Here is a 22,325-nt window from a genome sequence, read left to right as displayed (position 1 = left end):
CAAGATGTTCACTATTAAGGAACGTATTACATGTACCACCACGAACATAGTCTACATGATCAAATGCCCTTGTGGACTATGTTATATTGGTAAGAGCAATCGGATGCTTAAAACTAGATTTATTGAACATAAGAGTAAAATAAATAATCGTGCGGAAGACACCGCTCTTATTAGACATTGCTCTGAATTCAGTCATCCCATTTCATCACTAAAATTAATGGGTATTGAACATATCAAAAAAGCTAGGGCAGGATTGGAAAAGGATGTTTTATTATTACAACGTGAATCATTCTGGATCCACACTTTAGATACAGTATTCCCTAATGGACTAAATGACTTTTTGTCATTAGGATGTTTCATTGAAGAAAGGTAAAACCACTTATTCCATAGGCTGCTGCCACTGCCTGCTGTTATTGGATAAATATTTAAGCTGTCAGGATAATATGCCACTGGGGCTGAGCATGTTTAAGAATTGACAAAACCAACCTTTTTTTAACTTTTATTATTATTCACTGTTCATAGTAAATGATATGTTAGCAGCTTGTTCAACCGTGTTGTGCTGATTTATCACTCCCTGTTTTTTTTTTTTTTTTTTTCCTTTTTTTCTCTCTTTTTTATAATGTCGTGGACTTCTAAAAAATGGAAAATAACTCCCTCCAATGAAGAACAAAAGAAGATGACACATGGAAGGACCTCTATTGAAGAAAATACGCTGATCAACTTATCCATCATACACTCGCAGGATCACATTTAAAAGGATTAACGTTAGTGCAATGATTGGTACACAACATGCACTTCTGGCGTTTCAATTTGAAGGAAATCGAATGGATACCTACTGCGCATGTGCGCGCTTGAAACGCATGAGATCGTGCGTTCCAACTACTGAGGAAAAGGAATGATCAAAGATTGACGCTTGTGCAATGACTCATATGCAGTCAGCACTGACTGCGCCTCGAGTGTATGTCTACTGCGCATGCGCGCATTTGAAACGCATGAGGACGCTGCGTTCCAACCTTTGAGGACCCGAATCAATGACGTCACAAAGATGGATACCGAATAATCAGGAAGTGCGCATGCGCGCATTTGAAACGCACGAGGACGCTGCGTTCCAACCATTGAGGACCCGAAGTGATGACGTCACAAAGATGGATACCGAATAACCAGGAAGTGGGAGGACATGAACATCACGATATCTAAAGGAGGATTTACAGCTGTGGGGAATCACCTATTCAAGCTTGCACACTGGACATTGGTTAAAGGAACTGATTAAGCACATGGACTTCATCAACACTGATTGAACAGGTTGCATTGTGGGGATTTGGGGCACTATTTATATGTTGTTAGACCAGATTTGTATATGCCATTGTCACTTGAAAAAGACCTCCACGGTCGAAACGTTGTGTTGGCTCAATAAATGAGTTTGAATTTGCAGAATCCGCTGTGCCCTCTGTTCCTTCCTCTATGTACTCAGGACTGACTGCAGGCTTTCGTTCTAACATTGGAGCACCGGTAATTGTATCATTTTTCTCTTTTTAAGGTGTGCAGCACTCCTCTCTATTATCTGGACTGTTACCTCCTTCACAGCCGCCATGCCCCACCTTCTGCCACTGCCATCCTTCTCCTCATGTCGCTACAGACTGGACCTCTATCTCAGAATGGTCACATTGCTCCTAAAATACAGATCAATTATGTGTCCCAACAGACCTTTCAGGGACAACGGGACAATTAATTGAAATAAGGAACAATCCGGTATACACGGGATGTCTGGCAACCCTAAGTAAAGGTGCGCCGACGAGTATTCTAAAACTTGCCTTATACTTGCCTTGGAATATCTGGGGCTATCACCAACAAGAACCAGGTACATGCTGGGTACATGCTGGGTACATGCTAGGTACATGCTGGGTACATGCTGGGTACATGCTGGGTACACAACATGCTGCAACATTTCAGTGACATTTCTGCAGAGACTAATGCAGAGATTAACACAGCAGGAGTCTCTGGCAGTCCCATTCAGTTTGAATGGGACTGCCAGGGACCCCTGCTGTTAATCCGATGGGCCAGAAATGTCACTGAAATGTTGCAGCATGTTGTGTACCCAGCATGTACCCAGCATGTACCTAGCATGTACCCAGCATGTACCCAGGATGTACCCAGCATGTACCCAGCATGTACCTGGGTCTTGTTGGTGATTGCCCCAGATTTGTTTTAGAATACTCGTTGGCACTACAGTACCTCCCCAGCGTAGGAGTGAAAGATACCGGGGCGATGTCCAGAATGATATTGTTTTCCACGAGTTTTTGGCAAGAACCAGCATGTCAATGTCTGTGAAGCGTTATTGACGACTGCCAAATAAAGCACCTTTTTGTATATAAAAGCTCCTGGCACTCATCCTTTTCCTATTGAAGCATCCACGCCCAGCCTGCACCTACCCAGCACCCTGCAAAGGCCTGAGGACTGCCAGTGTATATAGTCAATCTGATCTCCTGCAGACCTCATTTAGAGCCGGGTAAGGAGGGTTCCTTAAATATTACATGAAATTCATCTTTTTCAATGTATATTTATTTTATATTAGGCCGTAATCCTCAACCAATTGACTAGTTTTGGCTAAACCAAATCCCAGGAATTTTTTTAGAACCTAAACCAAATCACAGGGCATCGTGCACATCTTTATTATAGGGACTCAAAAACGAAAACATTGCCTAGTGCTTTTTCTCTTTTGATGAAAACTCTTCAGTACCTTTTTTTTATTTTTTTACTTAACAGATTTAAAACCATTGGGACACAAAACTGTAAAATAGAAGATTAACAAATTGGACATATTGTTTTATCTTTAATGTTTAATAGACCCTCAATATACTACGAGGAAACCTGAGGCTGAGCACGGAGTGGTGCTGTTTGAAGTGGGCCTTGAAGCATGGCGTGGTGTTGGGGACTCCGGGTTACAAGCAGCCTGTGGAGTAGGGAGGAGCGAAGTGTCCAGGATTGCTAGTTGAGGTGGGGACAGGGATGGCCTGTGAAACAAATCCCTAAACGCTGAGCATTAATAATCAGTTAATGCCCTGTCTTTTTATTACTGAAAATTGGGGTAAGGGTATTTCTGTACGAAAAGTGCCTAAATCGCATGAAAATTTATTTTTCTGTATTCATTAAAGCGTTATCTCATGCCAAACTATGTGATAATGCCTTTTATTGATGCAATTTTGTTATAAGCAAAAAAAGTATGCAAACGAAGTAATATCATGAAAATTAAGGCATACAAAAATTAACAACACTACCCATCAATGTAATAAGTCAAGAATAAGAGTAGAAATAGGTACACATGGACATAAGGAATCCCTAATTCCTACTACCTAATACCACCAAACTGCCCTCAGCACTCTAAAGGAAATCTCACAGGGGTAACAATGTATTCCCACCAATAGAATAACACAATAGCAAACATGACACAAATAAGAATATTTAATTAACAACGCATCAGAGATCATGATATAAAATTAAGTAAAGTGGAAAGTATGACACATCTGAAGCAAAATATTATAAGCACAAACAGAAAATGGTATATGACAACCAAGCTCAATAGACACAATAATGGTATATACAGAAATAAGTATGAAGATGTAGAATACTAATCTACCACCTTAAAAAACAGTGAGCTCAAGAAAAAACACATGGGGAATATAGTAGTGTGAATATCCAAAATACTGGAGCAGAAAAAACAAGAACACAAGGTACTGTAACTGAGAGAGAAAAGACACTAACAAAAAAACAAAGAAAAGGTGCTGTTGAAATGTGTTCCCCCTTTTTTCCACAGCAGTTTTTTCCAGTTAGTGCAAAACCACATTGATCTGGCAACATGGAAGTGGAAGAGATCTGATTAGGCTGTGGTCCCAGTAATGTCTGTGACACGCGCGCCCGGTGTGGGGGGGGGGGTGCGGTACGTGCACAGCGCTAACCGCGATCTGCGGTCTGACAGGGAGAGAGGGAGCTTGCGATGGGAGGGGGTATGGTCGGGGATTTGCGGGGGCGTGGCCATCACATCACGCGTCAGGTTCGCCCTCATTGGGTGAATCGCCGGTGGGGGCGTGGCTGTCACGGTAACTTATGACAAGATATAACAAACACCAAATATCTGGCTTGAACTGAACGAGGCTTAGATATAATAAAATATATTTATTCCTTAAAAGGTGAACACAGCAATATAGTACAATTAACAGGCAAGAAGGTAACACTTACTTAGGGTTGGGGAATGGAGAAGTATCAGCTAGCAATTCTCCAGCAATCCGGTGACATTCAAGGTGAAATCAGAAGAACTACAAGAACTGTAGGGTTGACACAGTTTATATACCTTTGTAACCCTATTCTTAACATTGAATACAGACTATTGGTGAACAATTATCTGTATCCAATCCCTAACGTGGAAACACAGTTTAACCCATGCCCCCCAGCTGGTTAGCCCATGCGTACTGGGACTCTGAGGGTCTTATTTCTGTAGCCCCATAATTAAATCAGGGGCGACGACCAGTCTACCAGATGAAGTATCTGGCAGGATCTTTATTGTTTGTAGGTGTAGATATAACACTTACAAACCACTCCAGTTTGATGCTTCTCTGCCCTCAGGTAAACAGTTAGAGTGGCAGAGTCTTTTGATCAGTACTTGGTTCCTAGACTTTGGGTCGCCCCCCTGACCATTTGCATTCCTTTGTGTGAAGGAATCTGCGCGGGTTTTTATCCCCGCCTTGGAATACAATATTAAAGTTAAAACACAGACATGAAAATATCCGGTTCCGTTATGTCCAGCGGGTCCAAACTTTCCAGATCTTAATGCCGGAACTGGGACATCATATTATCCATGTTTTAGCCTGCTGCGACCTTCAGAATCGGAGATACACAAATACCACTTAAACCGTTTCATACTTTAACACAAAATTCTCAGCTGTAAAATAAATCACAGTGTGTGTGTGCGGGGCAGACACTGACATTATAATGAAACATGGGAACAGGGGAACATACATTTTCCTGACATGACAAGGTGTAAGCCACATTCCGGACCGCAGTCCAGTTAACCCCTTGCCTCCCTGGTGAGGTCAGGGGGTGGCCATATGTGGTGCAACCCCTTTAATACCGGGCCAACCCCCCCTCCCTCTACACCTCCCCTTCTTAATGGGTGACCTGTGGCCCACTGGCCCTAACGGGGAGTGGGGCACTGCTGGCATCCTTAACGAACTCAGTCTCAGAGGGATAGTCCTGATGTGAAAGTCCATCAGCATTGCTGTTTTCACTACCCTTTTTGTGCTGAATAGTAAACTCAAACTCTTGCAAGGCCAAGCTCCACCTTAGCAACTTGGCATTCTCCCCTGATGCCCTCTGCAGCCAACTCAGGGGGTTGTGGTCTGTGAGGACCGTGAAAGCCCTTCCATACACATAGGGCTGGAGTTTTTTGAGTGCCCACACAATGGCCAAGCACTCTTTCTCAATGGTGGCATAGGCCACTTCTCTGGGGAGTAGTTTTCGGCTGAGGTACAACACAGGGTGCTCTCTACCGTCATCCCCCACTTGGCTCAACACAGCCCCAATGCCATAGTCCGAGGCATCAGTCTGTATAAGGAAATGTTTGGTATAGTCCGGGGCAGCCAGTATGGGGGCCCCAGCAAGCGCAGTTTTCAGTGCCTGGAAAGCAGTTTCACAGGCAGGAGTCCAGGTGATAAGCACAGGCAGTTGCTTCTTAGTCAAATCAGTCAGGGGTTTGGCCACGGCGCTGTACTGTGGGACAAACTTCCTATAGTACCCTGCGGTGCCCAAAAATGCCATGACCTGTTTCTTGGTTTTTGGAACAGGCCACTGAACTATGGCTTCTACCTTGGCTGGCTCTGGTTTGAGGTGCCCTCCACCCACCCTGTGCCCTAAGTACAGGACATATGCCATCCTTACCATACACTTAGTGGGTTTCAGGGTAAGCCCAGCCTCCCTGATCCTATCCAGCACCGCAGCTACATGTCATAAGTGGGTGTCCCAGGAATTACTAAAGATAGCGATGTCATCTAAGTAAGCCCTGGTATAGCTCTGCACCCCTTCCAGTAACCTATTGAGCAGGCGTTGGAAGGTAGCCGGGGCATTCCTCATCCCAAATGGCATAACCAAAAACTCATAGAGGCCACTTGGAGTGATGAATGCTGACATCTCCCTAGCCTCCAGGGTCAGCGGGATTTGCCAATAGCCTTTGCTCAAATCCATAGTGGTCAGATACTTTGCCCCCGTGAGTTTATCCAGTAACTCCTCCATGAGGGGCATGGGGTAGGCATCTGACACCGTCCCAGTGTTGAGCAAGTGGTAGTCCACACAAAACCGGGTGGTCTTGTCCTCCTTAGGGACTAGAACTACCAGGCTTGCCCAAGGACTCTGGGATGGAGTAATTACCCCTAGGGTAAGCATCTCCTCTATCTCCCTTTCCATACTGGTCTTGACCTCTGCTGACACTCTATAAGCGTGCTTATGCAGTGGCTGCAGATCCCCTGTGTGCACTGGGTGTTTTGTGAGATGTGTGGTCCCTGGCATGTCAGTGAAGAGGGCCCTAAACTTAGCTAGCATGTCCTTGGCTTCTACCTGCTGCCTAGCACTCAACTGTGCCCCTATCTCTACCTGCTCCAGAGTGTTTCCCTGCCTAGCCTCCCCTAGGAGATCAGGCAGAGCATTGCTCGCCAGATCCTCCAGCAGTGGGCTACAAATGGCCATTACTGCTCCCATACTCGGTGCTCTGTATTCTTTCAGCATATTGACGTGATATGTCTTATGCCTCTAAGGCTCTACCTGTACAACGTAGTTGTACTCATTCACCTTTCGGATAACAGGGTACGGTCCCGACCAGGCAGCCATCAACTTGTTCTCCCGAGTGTGTTTGAGAACAAGCACCTGCTGTCCTGGGATGAATTCCCTGCTACGGGCATTCCGGTCATACCATTGCTTTTGCTTGGTCTGAGCAGCGCTGCGGTGGTCCTGGGCCACCCCCATGAGCATCTCTAACCGGTCTCGGAGATTTACTACATACTGGATCACTGAAGCATCAGTAGCAGTAGCCTCCCCTTCCCATCCCTCATGGAATAGGTCCAGAGGTCCATGTACCCTACGGCCATATTGTAGCTCGAAGGGGGATTCCTGCGGTACCTCTCGGTAGGCAAACAGCAAGTGCTGTAAATGAATCTCCCAGTCTTTCCCCCCCGCCTCTATAAAGGTCCGAAGCATCTGCTTCAGGGTACCGTTAAACCTCTAATATAATCCATTTGTCTGAGGATGGAAAGGGGTAGTGCACCTGTGCTGTACACCGCATGCATCCAAGAGACAATGTAACAGTTCACTCATGAACTGCGACCCCTGATCGGTTAGGATCTCACTAGGGAAACCTACCCTAGAAAAAATGTTCAGCAAAGCTGCTGCCACTGTCTTGGCATCTATGTTGCCAAGCGCTACTGCCTAAGGGTACCGGGTGGCAAAATCCACGACGGTGAGGATGTAGCGCTTCCCTGACCTGCTAGGAATCATAAGGGGTCCTACAAGATCCATCGATACTTTCTGGAAGGTTTCCCCTATTATCGGTAGGGGTTTCAGGGGTGCCTTCACATGGTCGCCCGCCTTACCCACTCGCTGGCAGGCATCACAAGAGCGGCAGAAATTGCCCACATCGCGAGATGCCCCCGGCCAGTAGTAACGCTGTAATAACCGGGCTCGCATTCTGTTGACCCCCTGATGTCCCGCTAACGGAATAGAGTGAGCTACCCGTAACAGTTGCTGTCAGTACCCCTGGGGCACTACTAGCTGTCACTTACCGGTCAATCCCTCCTCTATCCCTGGGTTCCCTTCTTCTCTATACAGGAGTCCCTTATACCATAGGCAGTGCTCAGTGCCTTCCCCTGACTGAGATTCGGATGCCCGAAGTCTGCACCCTCCGCTAACGTTGGTCCCAAAGGCTGGGGGACTGGCGCCACCGCCATTGCCGCTGTCTGGCTCCGGGTAACTGCCGCCACCACAGCGGGCTTGGGCACTCGGTCATAGGTGCAGGTCATCGGTCCCAGATCGTTGCCAAGAAGAACATCGGCATCCAAACTGGGTAAAACCCCCACCTCCCGCACACCCTGGCTCTCCCCCCAATCCAAAAAGATTCTGGCCACTTGCAGAAAACGTGGCTCTCCGTTGGCCACAGTGATCTGTATCCCAGGGCCTGGGATCAATTCCTCTGGCCGGACCATATCAGGTCAGACCAGGGTCACTGCAGCTCCTGAATCCAGCAAGCCGACTGCTTGCCGGTCACCGACTGTGACCGGGGTGAGATGTCTGCTCCGGCCGTCCGTCTGCTGCAGGTCCGCGCTGAGATGTCCTCCGCTCCTGGCTGCAGGCACCGATGAAACCGGGACAGGTGTGGCATGGGACGCCTCGCTGGGAGTTGGTTCCATGACTGGTCCGGATTCTTTGGTGGAAGCCACCCGCACGCAGGCTACCGGCTTCGCAGCTGGGGTCTGCCAGAACGCAGGGGTTCCGGGCAATCTGGTCTGATGTGACCAGGGCGGTTGCCGTCGTACCACCGGCGCTCGTGCCGGAGCTCCCCCGCCTTCGGTGGACTGCTGCCCACAGGCGGCCTCTGAGTCCATTGGGGGGTATTGGCAGACTTTTTGGCCGGTGCCGCTGCCACCGCCGCCTTGGCTACTGCTTTGGCGGGTATCAGGGCTCGGCTGGCCACATAGTCGTCTGCAAGCCTCGCCGCCTCCTGGTAAGTCTTGGGCTTCTTGTCGTACACCCACGCCCTCACCGCCGGCGGGCACTGCTGCATGAGCTGCTCCTGAAAGATGAGGTCCAGCAGGCGTTGGTAAGTCCATGCCTCATAGCCCTCCATCCAGCGTATCCCGTACAAAGCCATGCGGGTCACGTAGGTAACATAGGACTCCAGGGGCTGCCTCTCTTCCTGCCGGAATTTACCCCGGTAGGCTTCAGGGGTAAAACCGTACTGAAACAGTAACAGTTCTTTCAGGTGGTCATAGTCATCAGCATACTCATCTGGAAGCGCCATCATCGTCAACTTAGCCAAGCCGGACAGTAAGGGGTCCAAACGTGCAACCCGATGCTGGGGAAGCACTTTGTACCGCCGACACTGTGTTTCAACGTTCTTTAGAAAACTGTCGATGTGATCGGTATCTTCCACGAACTTGGTGAGACTGTGCTGATCCAGTTTGAGTTCATCTTTGTTGGGTTGGACAGGGGGGCAATAAGCGGGTCTGTTCACTGCCATAGTGATAAACTGCAGCCGCTCCTCCAGTGTCCCTCTGTCTCCCCACGCAGTAATCAGTGCCAACATTTCAGGGGTGAACGGACTGGTAGCCGCAGCATCCAGTACCCCTCCTGTTGTACTGCTCCCGGGAGGTGCACTCGTTCCCTCCCCGTGATTCCGCCGCCCCAGCACTGGGTTCCTTCCCTGATCTCCGGGTGGCTGTATAAGGGCAAGCTGAGCCGTATCCTGAGGCTCTGCAAGCCGGGCTTCATAGTCACCGATTGCGTCAACCATGTCTGCGACCTCCGGTTCTCATAGGGCAGTCCATATTCATGGCACTTGTCCTTCAGCTGAACTCGGGTCCTCATGTTGGATGAGCCTTCAGCCTCGCTCATGGTTCACGGTCGCAGCAGTGAGGTGGTGTTACAACTTGTGTTAACTGTTGCACTACTGTGTGTTCAATATCTTTAGTCCCAGGAACTCGGAATTCCCTTTTAGTTCCCACTATATTACAGGGTCCCGCAGTACACTGTAATACAGGTTCAGTTCAATCCCGCCGCTGCCACCAGTTAATTATATAGCTTGTCATGGTAACTTATGACAAGATATAACAAACACCAAATATCTGGCTTGAACTGAACGAGGCTTAGATATAATAAAATATATTTATTCCTTAAAAGGTGAACCCAGCAATATAGTACAATTAACAGGCAAGAAGGTAACACTTACTTAGGGTTGGGGAATGGAGAAGTATCAGCTAGCAATTCTCCAGCAATCCGGTGACATTCAAGGTGAAATCAGAAGAAGTACAAGAACTGTAGGGTTGACACAGTTTATATACCTTTGTAGCCCTATTCTTAACATTGAATACAGACTATTGGTGAACAATTATCTGTATCCAATCCCTAACGTGGAAACACAGTTTAACCCATGCCCCCCAGCAAGTTAGCCCATGCGTACTGGGACTCTGAGGGTCTTATTTCTGTAGCCCCATAATTAAATCAGGGGCGACGACCAGTCTACCAGATGAAGTATCTGGCAGGATCTTCATTGTATGTAGGTGTAGATATAACACTTACAAACCACTCCAGTTTGATGCTTCTCTGCCCTCAGGTAAACAGTTAGAGTGGCAGAGTCTTTTGATCAGTACTTGGTTCCTAGACTTTGGGTCGCCCCCCTGACCATTTGCATTCCTTTGTGTGAAGGAATCTGCGCGGGTTTTTATCCCCGCCTTGGAATACAATATTAAAGTTAAAACACAGACATATTAAAATATCCGGTTCCGTTATGTCCAGCGGGTCCAAACTTTCCAGATCTTAATGCCGGAGCCGGGACATCATATGATCCAAGTTTCAGCCTGCTGCGATCTTCAGAACCGGAGATACACAAATACCACTTAAACCGTTTCATACTTTAACACAAAATTCTCCGCTGTAAAATAAATCACAGTGTGTGGTGCAGACACTGACATTATAATGAAACATGGGAACAGGGGAACATACATTTTCCAGACATGACAAGGTGTAAGCCACATTCCTGGACCGCAGTCCAGTTAACCCCTTGCCTCCCTGGTGAGGTCAGAGGGTGGCCTTATGGGGTGCAACCCCTTTAATACCGGGCCAACCCCCCTCCCTCTACAGTGGCCACACCTCCGTTGCAAGTTTTAAACTCAATTTCATTGAGTTTAAAAAATCTTGCAGCACGGCGCGGCTGCACCTTCAGCGTGAAGGTGCGTACTGGGCCCTTCCCCATTGAGGGGCGGTGCTTACACGCACAGAACACGCCGATCCGTGCACTGTGGCAGTATCTGGGACCGCAGCCTTATACAGGAAGACAGGGGGAGTATCAATGAGGCTAAGTGGCAACAGGCGTGAGCAGTAAGCAGGTAGAACTCAAAAGGTTGCTGCAACAGTGGAGCTATCACGCTGGTTTAGCATAGTGCCCTGAATAGCAGGTTGTGTGTTCTGATCTCATCGGGCCTGACAGGAACCCACCCAATAGCTTCTTATACAGGGGCAACCTCCCACCCTTCCCGATAACCACAGACTTACACAGGGAGTCAAATCCACTTCAAAGACCAGCGTGACATTTTTTACGTTCAATTCTGAAGACACAGGGCTCTCAGAAATCCTTCTGGAGCACAACGAGTTAATAAAAAATAATATTTACCCTACTGAGTTTAACTAAATTGGTGGATAGCCACGGAGCACGTGCACTACAATCTGTCAGACCACCAAGATATTAAACGAAAGGGTTAGCATGAAAGGTAAAGGAGAAAAGGAATTCAATACAGGCAACAATGGGTTAAAAAGGGGCAGCAAACAACAAAATTGCACGTGTAGTGCTACTTGGCAGAGGGTCAGTACGGGGAGAGCAGAAATTTCTTGGACTTGGAAGTGTAGGTAGCTAATCCAGTGGTCAAGCAAGATGGGTCCCATGAATGGTTAATAAACAAAAACCGGGATGGTGCTATGTTCTTCAGAAGTTTATAGGTTTCTCTATGTGCCGGCATTTTTAAATCTCCTGCCTCCATAGGGAAACCTTAATATAGTTTTTTGGCCAATTATAGCAGCTGGATGGTAATTGGACCAATCAGAGCAATTTGTGACGGATTGAATTGTCCACTCACAAGTGGAGGAGAGGGGGGTGTTTTCAACTATGGCCTATCCACATACAGTAACAGAGAGGCTCGCCTCTGTTGGCCAATCTTAGAGCCTGGTTTCCTGCAGCAGCCAATCACAGGGCTGCTGTTTGAATGAAGATCCATAAACCCAGAGCAGGGAAATTGTAGTGCTATGCTCCCTGCAGAGAGGCACCAGGCTGGCTGCCAGCAGAGGAAGCAGCAGAGATGAAAGGTTTCAATCCTCAGCTGGACACAGGACAGAGGAAGCACGGGGGGGGGGACACTCTGTGGGATAGGGTTTGGAGGGCATACGTAGCCATGCCTGAGTGTGGTCCCTAATGCCATTGCCTATACTATTTAACACATGAATACATTCTGAAAAAAAAGAGTGTAAGTGCTACTGCGCTAATGCTTAAATAGTAGTGTGATATACACTCTACAGAGTAATATACTCAGTGCCTAACATTTAGGGGGGCAGCCAGGAACAGTGATAGATAAACTAAACACACAATACACACAGAAAAATAAACCGGTGCCTCACACACTCAATAATAACAGTGATAGTCCTGACCATATAGCATAAACCAGTCCTGTTGTAACTAGAAATCCTCTGACGATTCTTGATAGTTGTCTCACCGCAAGGAAATTAAAAAACAAAAACCAATCATAGTGTGATACTATATAGGATATTAAAAACCATAACCTATAAAACTAAATGACAACACATACAACACAACTATACTAAGACAAACATACAAATACTGTACGGAAAACCTGCAATAAACCAACTATAAAAAACTGGTTTAATAAAAATGTGACATACACATAGAGGTGAACAATAACTGCTATCCGGATGGGCAAAATTGAAACCCTACTCATAAGAAGCCAAATGAAGGTAGGCACAGCAACTAGTGTCTCCACGAATGATGTCCGCTTTCAGGGGCTGAAATCCTCACCGGTAAAAGACCGTCCCCCGACCGTGCGGACCACCATTAAACCGGAGTCCACCGCTGTCACTCCCCCTTCACGCACCGTCCTGCGTGTGGGCCGTGCACTCCTACGCACACCAGTGCGCGCACATATGGAAGCCTTCATATTTACAATAGCATTATTCCCCTGTGTCCGTACGCTTGCTTTGCAAGTACGGACACTTATTCAGCCGTACAGACCGCCATAGTTGTGTGATGCGCTGATTCCCCTCGCCCAATTGGAAAACGGCAGCTCGCGCATGCGCCTGTGATTAGGACACAGGCACGTCCTGAACAGCAATACCGGCTCCCTACCTCTACCAAAGTGAAAAAAGGTAGTGCTTCACTTTAAGTACATTTTTGCTTTACATACAGTTGTGTGAAAAAGAACGTACACCCTCTTTGAATTCCATGGTTTTACATATCAGGACATAATAACAATCATTTGTTCCTTAGCAGGTCTTAAAATTAGGTAAATACAACCTCAGATGAACAACAACACATGACATATTACACCGTGTCATGATTTATTTAACATAAAGAAAGCCAAAATGGAGAAGCTATGTGTGAAAAACTAAGTACACCCTTACTGCTTCCATAGGAATTAAGATGCTAAGTAGCAGACAGGTGCTGCTAATCAAATGCCCTTGATTAATTGATCATCAGCAAGTGTGACCACCTCTATAAAAGCCGAAGTTTTAGCAGTTTGCTGGTCTGGAGCATTCAGGTGTGTGTTAACACAATGCCAAGTTGGAAATACATCAGCAATGATCTTAGAGAAGCAATTGTTGCTGCCCATCAATCTGGGAAGAGTTATAAAGCCATTTCCAAACAATTTAAAGTCCATCATTATACAGTGAGAAAGATTATTCAAAAGTGGAAAACATTCAAGGCAGTTGTCAATCTTCCCAGGAGTGGACATCCCAGCAAATTCACCCCAAGGTCAGACCGTGCAATGCTCAGAGAAATTGCAAAATACCCAAGATTTACATCTCAGAGTCTACATGCCTCAGTTAGCATGTTAAATGTTAAAGTTCATGACAGTACAATTAGAAAAAGACTGAACAAGTATGGTTTGTTTGGAAGGGTTGCCAGGAGAAAGAACATAGCAGCGCTGCTTAGGTGTGCAAAGTTGCATCTGAACAAACCACAAGACTTCTGGAACAATGTCCTTTGGACAGATGAGTGGAGATGTTTGGCCATAATGCACAGCGCCACGTTTGGCGAAAACCAAACACAGCACATCAGCACAAACACCTCATACCAACTGTCAGGCACGGTGGTGGAGGGGAGATGATTTGGGCTTTTTTTGCAGCCACAGGACCTGGGAACCTTGCAGTCATTGACCAATTGACCAAGTATTCTAGAGTCAAATGTGAGGCCATCTGTCCAACAGCTAAAGCTTGGCCGAAATTGGGTCATGCAACAGGAAAATGATCCCAAGCACAACAGCAAATCTACAACAGAATGGCTGAAAAAGAAAATAATCAAGGTGTTGAAATGGCCCAGTCAAAGTCCAGACCTCAACCCAATTGAAATGCTGCGGATGGATCTTAAGAGAGCTGTGCATAAGCAAATGCCCACAAACCTCAATGAACTGAAGCAACATTGTAAAGAAGAGTGGGCCAAAATTCCTCCACAACGATGTGAGAGACTGATAAAGTCATACAGAAAACGATTACTTCAAGTTATTGCTGCTAAAGGTTGTTCTACATAAGGTCATAAGGTGTACTTAGTTTTTCACACATGGCTTTTCCATTTTGGCTTTATTTTTGTTAAATATTTCATGACACAGTGTAATATGTCATGTGTTGTTGTTCATCTGTGGTTAATTTTAAGACCTGCTAAGGAACAGATGATTGTTATTATGTCCTGATATTTAAACCATTGAATTCAAAGAGGGTGTACTTTCTTTTTCACATGACTGTACATACATGCAAAATACATTTTAAAACAATGATAATCTTTGTTCTCTTCAGCTGCTATCAGCACCATCTGTCTGTCCCTCTTTCTCCCTTTTGTCCCCTACTTTGACATGTCTATCAGTTTCAATGAATACAGACTGTATTGTAATTTCTTTAGTAATGTTTATTTATTTTTGTGTAATGTAACACAATAATAAGGTAAAAGAAATAACCCAAGAAAAATTTGCACACAGAAGATTCATACAAATTGATTTAGTTCATGCTCTATTCACAGTAGTTATAAATGATGAGTTTCAGCACTCAAAACAAAGAGTTATCAAGCAGAACTAAACCATAAAGCCCAGTGCTCTATATTATGGGTGCGCAAACTGGGGGGAGCGCCCCCAAGGGAGTCCGCTAGATTTTTTTTGGGAATGTGGGCGCGGCAGTTATAGAGGTGCCGCGCCCTCCCCCCCAGTCATTTAAATTAAATGCCAGGGTACTGCGCGAGGTCTCTATAACACACTTACTTTCCCTTCCAGCGACACGTTGACATGGTAACCTGGCGTCAAATGACGCTGCGGAGCCTGCTACCATGGCAACGTGAGATCACATAACCCTGCACGTCATTTGACACTGGGGTGAGCAGGGTGTGGGGGGCGTGAGGCACGGAGTAGAGCAGGCATGGTTGCACACAGGGAAAAGTTTGCACACCTTTGCTCTATATGACTACAATAAAATAAATCAACAATTACAATGTCCCAAATACTATGACATCAGCCACTCATTGTGAAGAGTATTCTCTCTTTCTTCTAAATCCTCAAACTCTCCTGTCTGGAGGATATGAGAAAGCATTATATCAAATAGTACACACTTGATGAAAAACAAATTCGATTTTTTTTGTTCAGGTACAGATGCAGCGGCCATAATTTTAGCAAATCATGCAGTTTATACCTCGGAATACCCATGTGATGGTGCGCAATTTCTTCCAACCGTACTGCCTTAAGACGCGTGTTGATTCGGGTTTGTATTGGGTTCAGAAAATTGCATTTTAGCGCGGGTTGCAATACCGTCGAGAAACTCATGTGGGTGATCTTGAGTTGTTGTCTTAAAAATCTGATAGCAATTCAACCTGTCTTTTATTGCCGTACAGTTCTGCAAGTGTGTGGGTAATTGTAATCTGTAGATTTACGCTATGAGTTTATACTGTATGGTGTACATGGAAAAGAAGTATTTTGTATGAATTAAATGTTGTATTTGTCCAGGATAATAAAGGGAAAAGGAGTAATACAAACACAGTAATACAAACAGTAATTACAGTAATAACAATAATTACACAGTAAAAACAGTAATACAAAAGTAATACAAATACAACGTTGCTTCTTCTTCCGAATGTTAAATATTTTTTCCGCTCATGCGTGTACAAGATGTCTCTGTTAAGAAACCCTAAAAATAAAAATGTATATCTTTTATTCTATATGTATTATTTATTAATCAATACTTTCAACTTTTGCTACTGTAGGCTTGCTCTTCTTTTCATACTGTTTTTATTTTATGCGCATGCGTGTATGTCTCATTGGAACCTTGTTGAAATTAATATGCGTGTCATCACATTTAGACGCATGCGTGTGTCTCATTGGAACCTTGTTGAAACGCATATGCGTGTCATCACATTTAGGCACATGCGTGTGTGTGTGTCTCGTTGGAACCTTGTTGAAATGCATATGGGGCATTGGCAAGAATGACTGCTCATTCAATGTGAATTTCAATGTGATGTAAAAGTTTATTTTCTGGGGAAATAAAATGATGCTATTTGTTCCGGTATTGCGCATGCGTCAAGTCGCGTCATTGGGAATTTAAGCAGCAGTTCAAGCAAAATCCTACAGTACATGTGCATCTGTACGATGAGAACAAACTTCTGATAGACTCTGGCTCTTGAGCCCCGCCCTCTCCCTAGCTGTCCCCCAATTGTATCTACTGTAGTAACTGCTCTGCTGCTCTGTCAATCATATTGCAAGACTATATTTGCAATAATTGTGCAATAATTTAATTCAATTAAATAACCCTTACAAAGCGATTGATTACAGGAGAACGGGCCGATCTGCAGCTTACTGTAACTAATCACTTGTCCGTGTGCATATTGTATTGATGCACATACTGTAATGCATTGTTCTAAAATATATATATATATATATATTTTGAACTGGCAGCTTGAAATGCAGCTTTAAACTTAATACTGTACTGTACATTATATTTACCTTCATTATAAACTTTGCCATACGGGTGGAGATGAGCCACTGTCACTCCCGTAGTCTGCATTATAGTTGAAGGGTGAAAGCTGGCCTGCTACACCTGTAGTTGACAACTGATGAAGCTGGAAATCTTTTTGATACACGCAAGCTTGCTGGTTCTTGTACGTGAAAGCAAGCTCAGGCTGTAAATTTTGCAGGTATTCCGGCTGGGATTTTTTTATACATGTACGGTGTACACATGGTGTACAGTCCAGTCAGCAATTGTGCAAGAATACTGTAGGAATGTAGAAAAAAGCACACAGCTTTGAGTTTTATAAGTTTTTTTTATGAAGTGCCTACATTTGATAACGTCTTGAAGGTCGAATCACAATGGACCACTGTGGTAGACTTGGTTTTTATCTGGTTTTAAACACCTGCAAATTGACACAGTAGCACAGACAGAACTGTACACATTACAATTCATTAATTTCTGCCACCTGGCGGATACGCGAAGAATCGCACCCAAAGAAATCCGAAACCATTAAATTAAAACAGATCAACAGCGGTAAACCGCGGATAAACCTAGCGGTATGAAGGCGTCATGAATGCGGGAATGCGGCATGAGTACCGTGAAGTACAGCAGCGCACATGAGAACGGCGCAGTGATTTCTTAAAATAATCGCTGCTGCATCTGTATTTCTGTATAGATAATAAATACTGTACACATTCTTGATTTTTACTGCAAGTGCATTACATATTTTTGCACTTTTGCTGGGAAAAACTCCCAGTGTAAACCTTTGAGTGCTAGTGGAGCATCAGAACCAGAGTGTCACAGCTCCAACAGCACATCGCGATCACGTGACGGAACATTTGTGTGATCGTGGCATTACTGGTAATGAGAATGGAAGTGTAGTCACCCTCTTCTGTTCCTTTGACTCCTAGATCATGTTCATATTAGGATTTTCCCCTAGAAAAGGGGAGATTTGGCAATATGGTGGTCATTAGCTACCTTGGTGAATGCAGTTTCTGGTGAGTATAGTAAGCCTGATTGGAGAAGTAGGTTATTGGGATTGAGTGAAGTATATGTGAAGAAGGAATGAATTCCAGAAGTTTAGCAGCAAAAGGCAAGAGAGAGACATGGGGAAAGTTAGAAGGGGAGAAAGGGTCTAGGGTGGTATTCTTAAAAATAGGTCGGACAATAACTGTAGCTTGTTTAAAAAGAGAAGGAAATGTAACAGAGCAAAGAAATGTTGTGGGTTGAATTTTTGCCTTTTTATCAGAGAGGTGAAGTAATCCTGTTTGGCAAGAAAAAGAGCTAAAGAAGTACCGACTAAATTTGCAGTGAAAGAAATCAGCCAAAGAGTGTGACATCCTCCCGAGTCATTCAGCAGAATGAGTGTAGAAGTGCAGAAAGCATGTGTCTGCATTTTTAGCCAGGATATGGGTTGGAATGCCACTACTGTTGGTGTATAGGAGGAGCATACTCCTGTACACCAATGGTCAAACGTCAATGGAACCCAGGCTGCAAGTATAGCAAGGAGAGGCTGGAAGTTGAGAGCGAGACGTGAGAGAGGGAGAGAGAGCGAGAGGGAGAAAATGAGATGGGCTTATGGTCAGATAGCGGTAAAGAAAGGACTGGAAAATCTGATAAGGAATTTTGTTTTGTAAATACAAAGCCAAGGAAGTGGTTTTTCTTGTGAGTGCTGGAAGCAGTTCGTTAGAGGAGACTAAAGGAGGAAGCAAGATGTGGTAGTTAAAGTATCCTAAAAGGAGAATGAGTGAGTCAGAATAGAGGAAGGATACTCAGGATTCATACTCAGAAAGGAAATTGGCGTATGAAGATTTAGAGTTACTGTAGGTGGCCCGTAGATGACAATACACAGAGAGAGTGGGGAATCAAAGGTGAATAGTATGGGTCTCAAAGGATGAAAATGTCAGGGAAGCGGAAATACCTGTAGGTAGGGACAAAAACTTACATTGAGAAGAGCAAACTCCCACCCCACCTCTGCGTCCCAATGGGCGAGGTGTGTGTGTGAGAAGAAAAGGCCAGCAAATGATAGAGCTGCTTCCAGGAGAGAGAAGAAGAGGAGAGAACAGGGGGGGAGATGTCTATATTGCAAGGAGAGCTGTAAAATAGATTAAAGGAAGAGAAAGTGGTATTGAGAAAAGATGTTGCAGCAAATAGAAGGAAAAGAATGGTGAGCATATTGGATTATAGGATCGTCAGGGTAGCAAGGTGTGATCACTGGGAGAGTATTGACAGACTCTGTGGTAGATAAAAGTGGAGGAGGGTGATGATGGAGGCTATAAAGGGTAGAAAATTAATAGAGAAGAGGGAGATCACAGAAAACTGTCCAGTAATGTCCTCATGTACAGATGCAGTGGCCATTATTCGAACAAATCACGGAGCCGTTTTTGTGTGCTCTGCCATATTCCACGCGGCATTAACACGGCCAATCACCCCAGGCACCCGAGTTTATCGCGGTTGCTTTGTTTGAATTTCATGGATTCTGTTTCTTTGTGTGCAAATAAATGAATGAATTGTAATGTGTACAGTACTGTGCTACTGTGTCAATTTCAGGTGTTTAAAAACCAGAACACTAAAATGCCATTTTCTGCGCTCGCGTCTTAAGGCGGTATGGTTGGAAGAAATCACGCGCCATGACATGGGAATTCCGAGGTATACAACGCATGAAGTGTTCGAATATCGGCCGCTGCATCTGTAGAAGATGTTGCTGCAGGGTACAGGCAAATTGAAGTCCATCTCCTGTCCAACTCCCGTATAGCTCTAGGCCACTTAACAATATTCAATTTTTTAGTGCTATGCAAACCCCTAATATGCTTCCCCAAAATAAGGCTGAACTTACAAGTATACTGCTAATAAACCACACACGCTCCCCATAAAACAGGTTTAAAAACCCATTGCAGACTGGACAATTAGCTGAGAAGAAATATAAGGTGAAACAGACTAACCCCAGTTAAATCAGTCCAGAAAGGGGTTAACAGATTAATCAATTGAGTTTCGTGCCTGAGGATGAAGATATAATGCAATTAGTTCCATATCACAGAGACTGAAGTTCTTAGCGTCCATGATGTATAAGTAAAATAAGTGCAATACAATTTAAATTGTCTATACCAAACTCCTGCGTAACTCCAGGCACACTTAAACAACGTCACACTTTAAAATATGAACTTTTTGTGCTATGCAAACCTCTGCAATTGATATTAAAATGAGGTGTTATCATAACATTGCATATTTACTAAAGTCTATTAAGGTTAACACTGGGACTTAATGTTACGTTATTTAAGTTATTACCTTAATTTGGAGTTACTCCTTTACAGACAATAGGCTGTTGCTGCAGTGTCTAGATGGGTGTAGTACCACAATTAGGTATCATTTAAAGAACATAGCATTGTTTGATTTCCCAGCATTATTTCCCTCTCCCCTCTCTCTCCACTTTAGCCAAAGCCCTCTTTCAGGGGTGCTGAACAGGAGTAACGCCAAGACTGACATGATGTCACATTATTAGAAGATAATGCAATGTTATGCTACAACAGCGTGACGTTAAAGTAATGGTAATGAGATGTAGTTTGGACGTTGTTTTTGCAAATAATTAGCCTACAGGATACCATGTTTACCCAGGGAACACAAGGTCTGTTCCTGTTTTAGGTAACCATGTAATAACGGATGACTTTGTGAATCTAGCCTTATTATTGAGAAAGTCTTTGTAAGTTTTCTATAGATAACGTGAGGACTGGGCGGACTTCCTTACATGAAGACAATCCTTCTGAACAGTGTTATGTATAGGTTGCTTTTATAGAAACTTACTAAGCAACAAATCATTACTTGTGTATGCTTTTTCCTCTGATGTCTTTTGCAAGTTACTAATGCTGCTGATTTTGACATACATTGAAATCCAAAGGCAAAGATAAATTACACCTATTTTCAATATTTATGACTGCTACGAATGACAAGTTTCAGTACAGTTGCATTGTACAATATCAAGCTTCATTGTCCCCTCTAGTGCGTTATAGTGGAATATATTGTAATATTTGACATCAACATTGCCATTTAATCATATGTAGTAACAAAGGAGGAAGAGTGTGGTATGATACCTTTTATTGGACCTTCTATTGATATGAAACAAACTTTCGAACCTCTCAAGGTCCTTGATCGGTTATCCTTTGTTTTACAAAGGTTTTACCTGTTTTCCCAAGAATAATTTTTTCAGAGCGTCTTTCACCTGTTTGTTTCTCAGTGAGTAAATAAGAGGATTTAAGGCTGGGGTAATGACTGTTACCAATACAGCCACCAGTTTGTTCTGCTCTTGTGAATCTTCTCTTGCTGGTCCTAAGTAGGCAGAGAAGCCGGCCCCATAGTACAGAAGCACAACCGTTAGGTGTGAAGTGCAGGCGGAAAAAGCTTTGCGTCTGCCTTGGGAGGAGCGGATGTTCAGGAGGTGGGTGCAGATGAAGACGTAGGTGATGAAAATAAACAAAAAGGTGCTTACAGCAAGAAATCCAGAGATAATGGTTACCAGGCTTTCATTGAGGTAGGTATCAGCACAGGCCAATTTTAGAAGTGGTTTAATTTCACAGGAGATGTGGTTGATCTGGTTAAGCTTGCAGAAAGGCAACTTGGATGCTAATATAGGGTGTATTAATGAGTAGACAAAGCCAGTGACCCAGCAGCTAGATGCCAAAAGGATGCAAACGCTCTTTGCCATGAGGACATTATAACGCAGTGGATTGCAGATAGCAACGTACCTATCATAAGACATGGCGGTGAGAATCAGAGCATCTGTGCATCCCAAGAAATGATAGAAGAACATTTGGGAAATGCAGCTCTGAAATGATATTCTGTTGTCTTCAATCAATAAACCAGCCAGCATCTTGGGGACTATGGCGGATGAGTAGAAAATGTCCAAAAAAGAGAGATTACCCAAAAAGAAATACATTGGGATGTGAAGGTGCAGGTCAATAATAACCACTGCTAAGATGCAGATATTCTCCAACAAATTGAACAGAAAGAATATAAAAAATATGATAAAGAGGAACATCTTTAAGTGAGGGATGCTAGTAAGTCCTAGGAGAATGAATTCTGTAACCGATGTCTGATTTCCTCCTTCCATTTTTCGTTCTATATACGAGTGCTCTGGTAATTGGGCACAGGTACAACTGCATGTTAAAGTTAATAAGTAATTGGAGATATTGTGTTTGGTAATTGTTATACAGTACATGTCACCAAATTCTAATACAGAATAGTCACTTTATGCATATAAAGGAAGGAACATAGAGTAATATTATTTATATCTAAACATAAGGTCTGTGGAAGCAGAAAAACTTAAT

At 44.3% G+C, this 22,325-nt stretch overlaps 1 protein-coding gene across 1 annotated transcript; it reads right to left on the bottom strand.

Annotated features, from left to right (window-relative positions):
* Window positions 1-21,166: 21,166 nt before the first annotated feature.
* LOC142499958 (olfactory receptor 5V1-like) lies at window positions 21,167-22,108 on the bottom strand. Its single transcript, XM_075610015.1, has one exon. It carries the CDS (start codon window positions 22,106-22,108, stop codon window positions 21,167-21,169), a length of 942 nt encoding a protein of 313 aa, XP_075466130.1.
* Between the last annotated feature and the right edge of the window lie 217 nt (window positions 22,109-22,325).

This window comes from Ascaphus truei, chromosome 7 (genome assembly GCF_040206685.1).
Source record: "Ascaphus truei isolate aAscTru1 chromosome 7, aAscTru1.hap1, whole genome shotgun sequence".
Classification (NCBI taxonomy): Eukaryota; Metazoa; Chordata; class Amphibia; order Anura; family Ascaphidae; genus Ascaphus; species Ascaphus truei.
Note: the sequence above shows the minus strand (reverse complement) of the source record. Positions and strands in the feature narration are given on the sequence as shown.

What these genes read in the sequence shown, in the direction of transcription:
- LOC142499958 (XM_075610015.1), bottom strand. Translation starts at nt 22,108, where the DNA reads ATGGAAGGAGGAAATCAGACATCGGTTACAGAATTCATTCTCCTAGGA.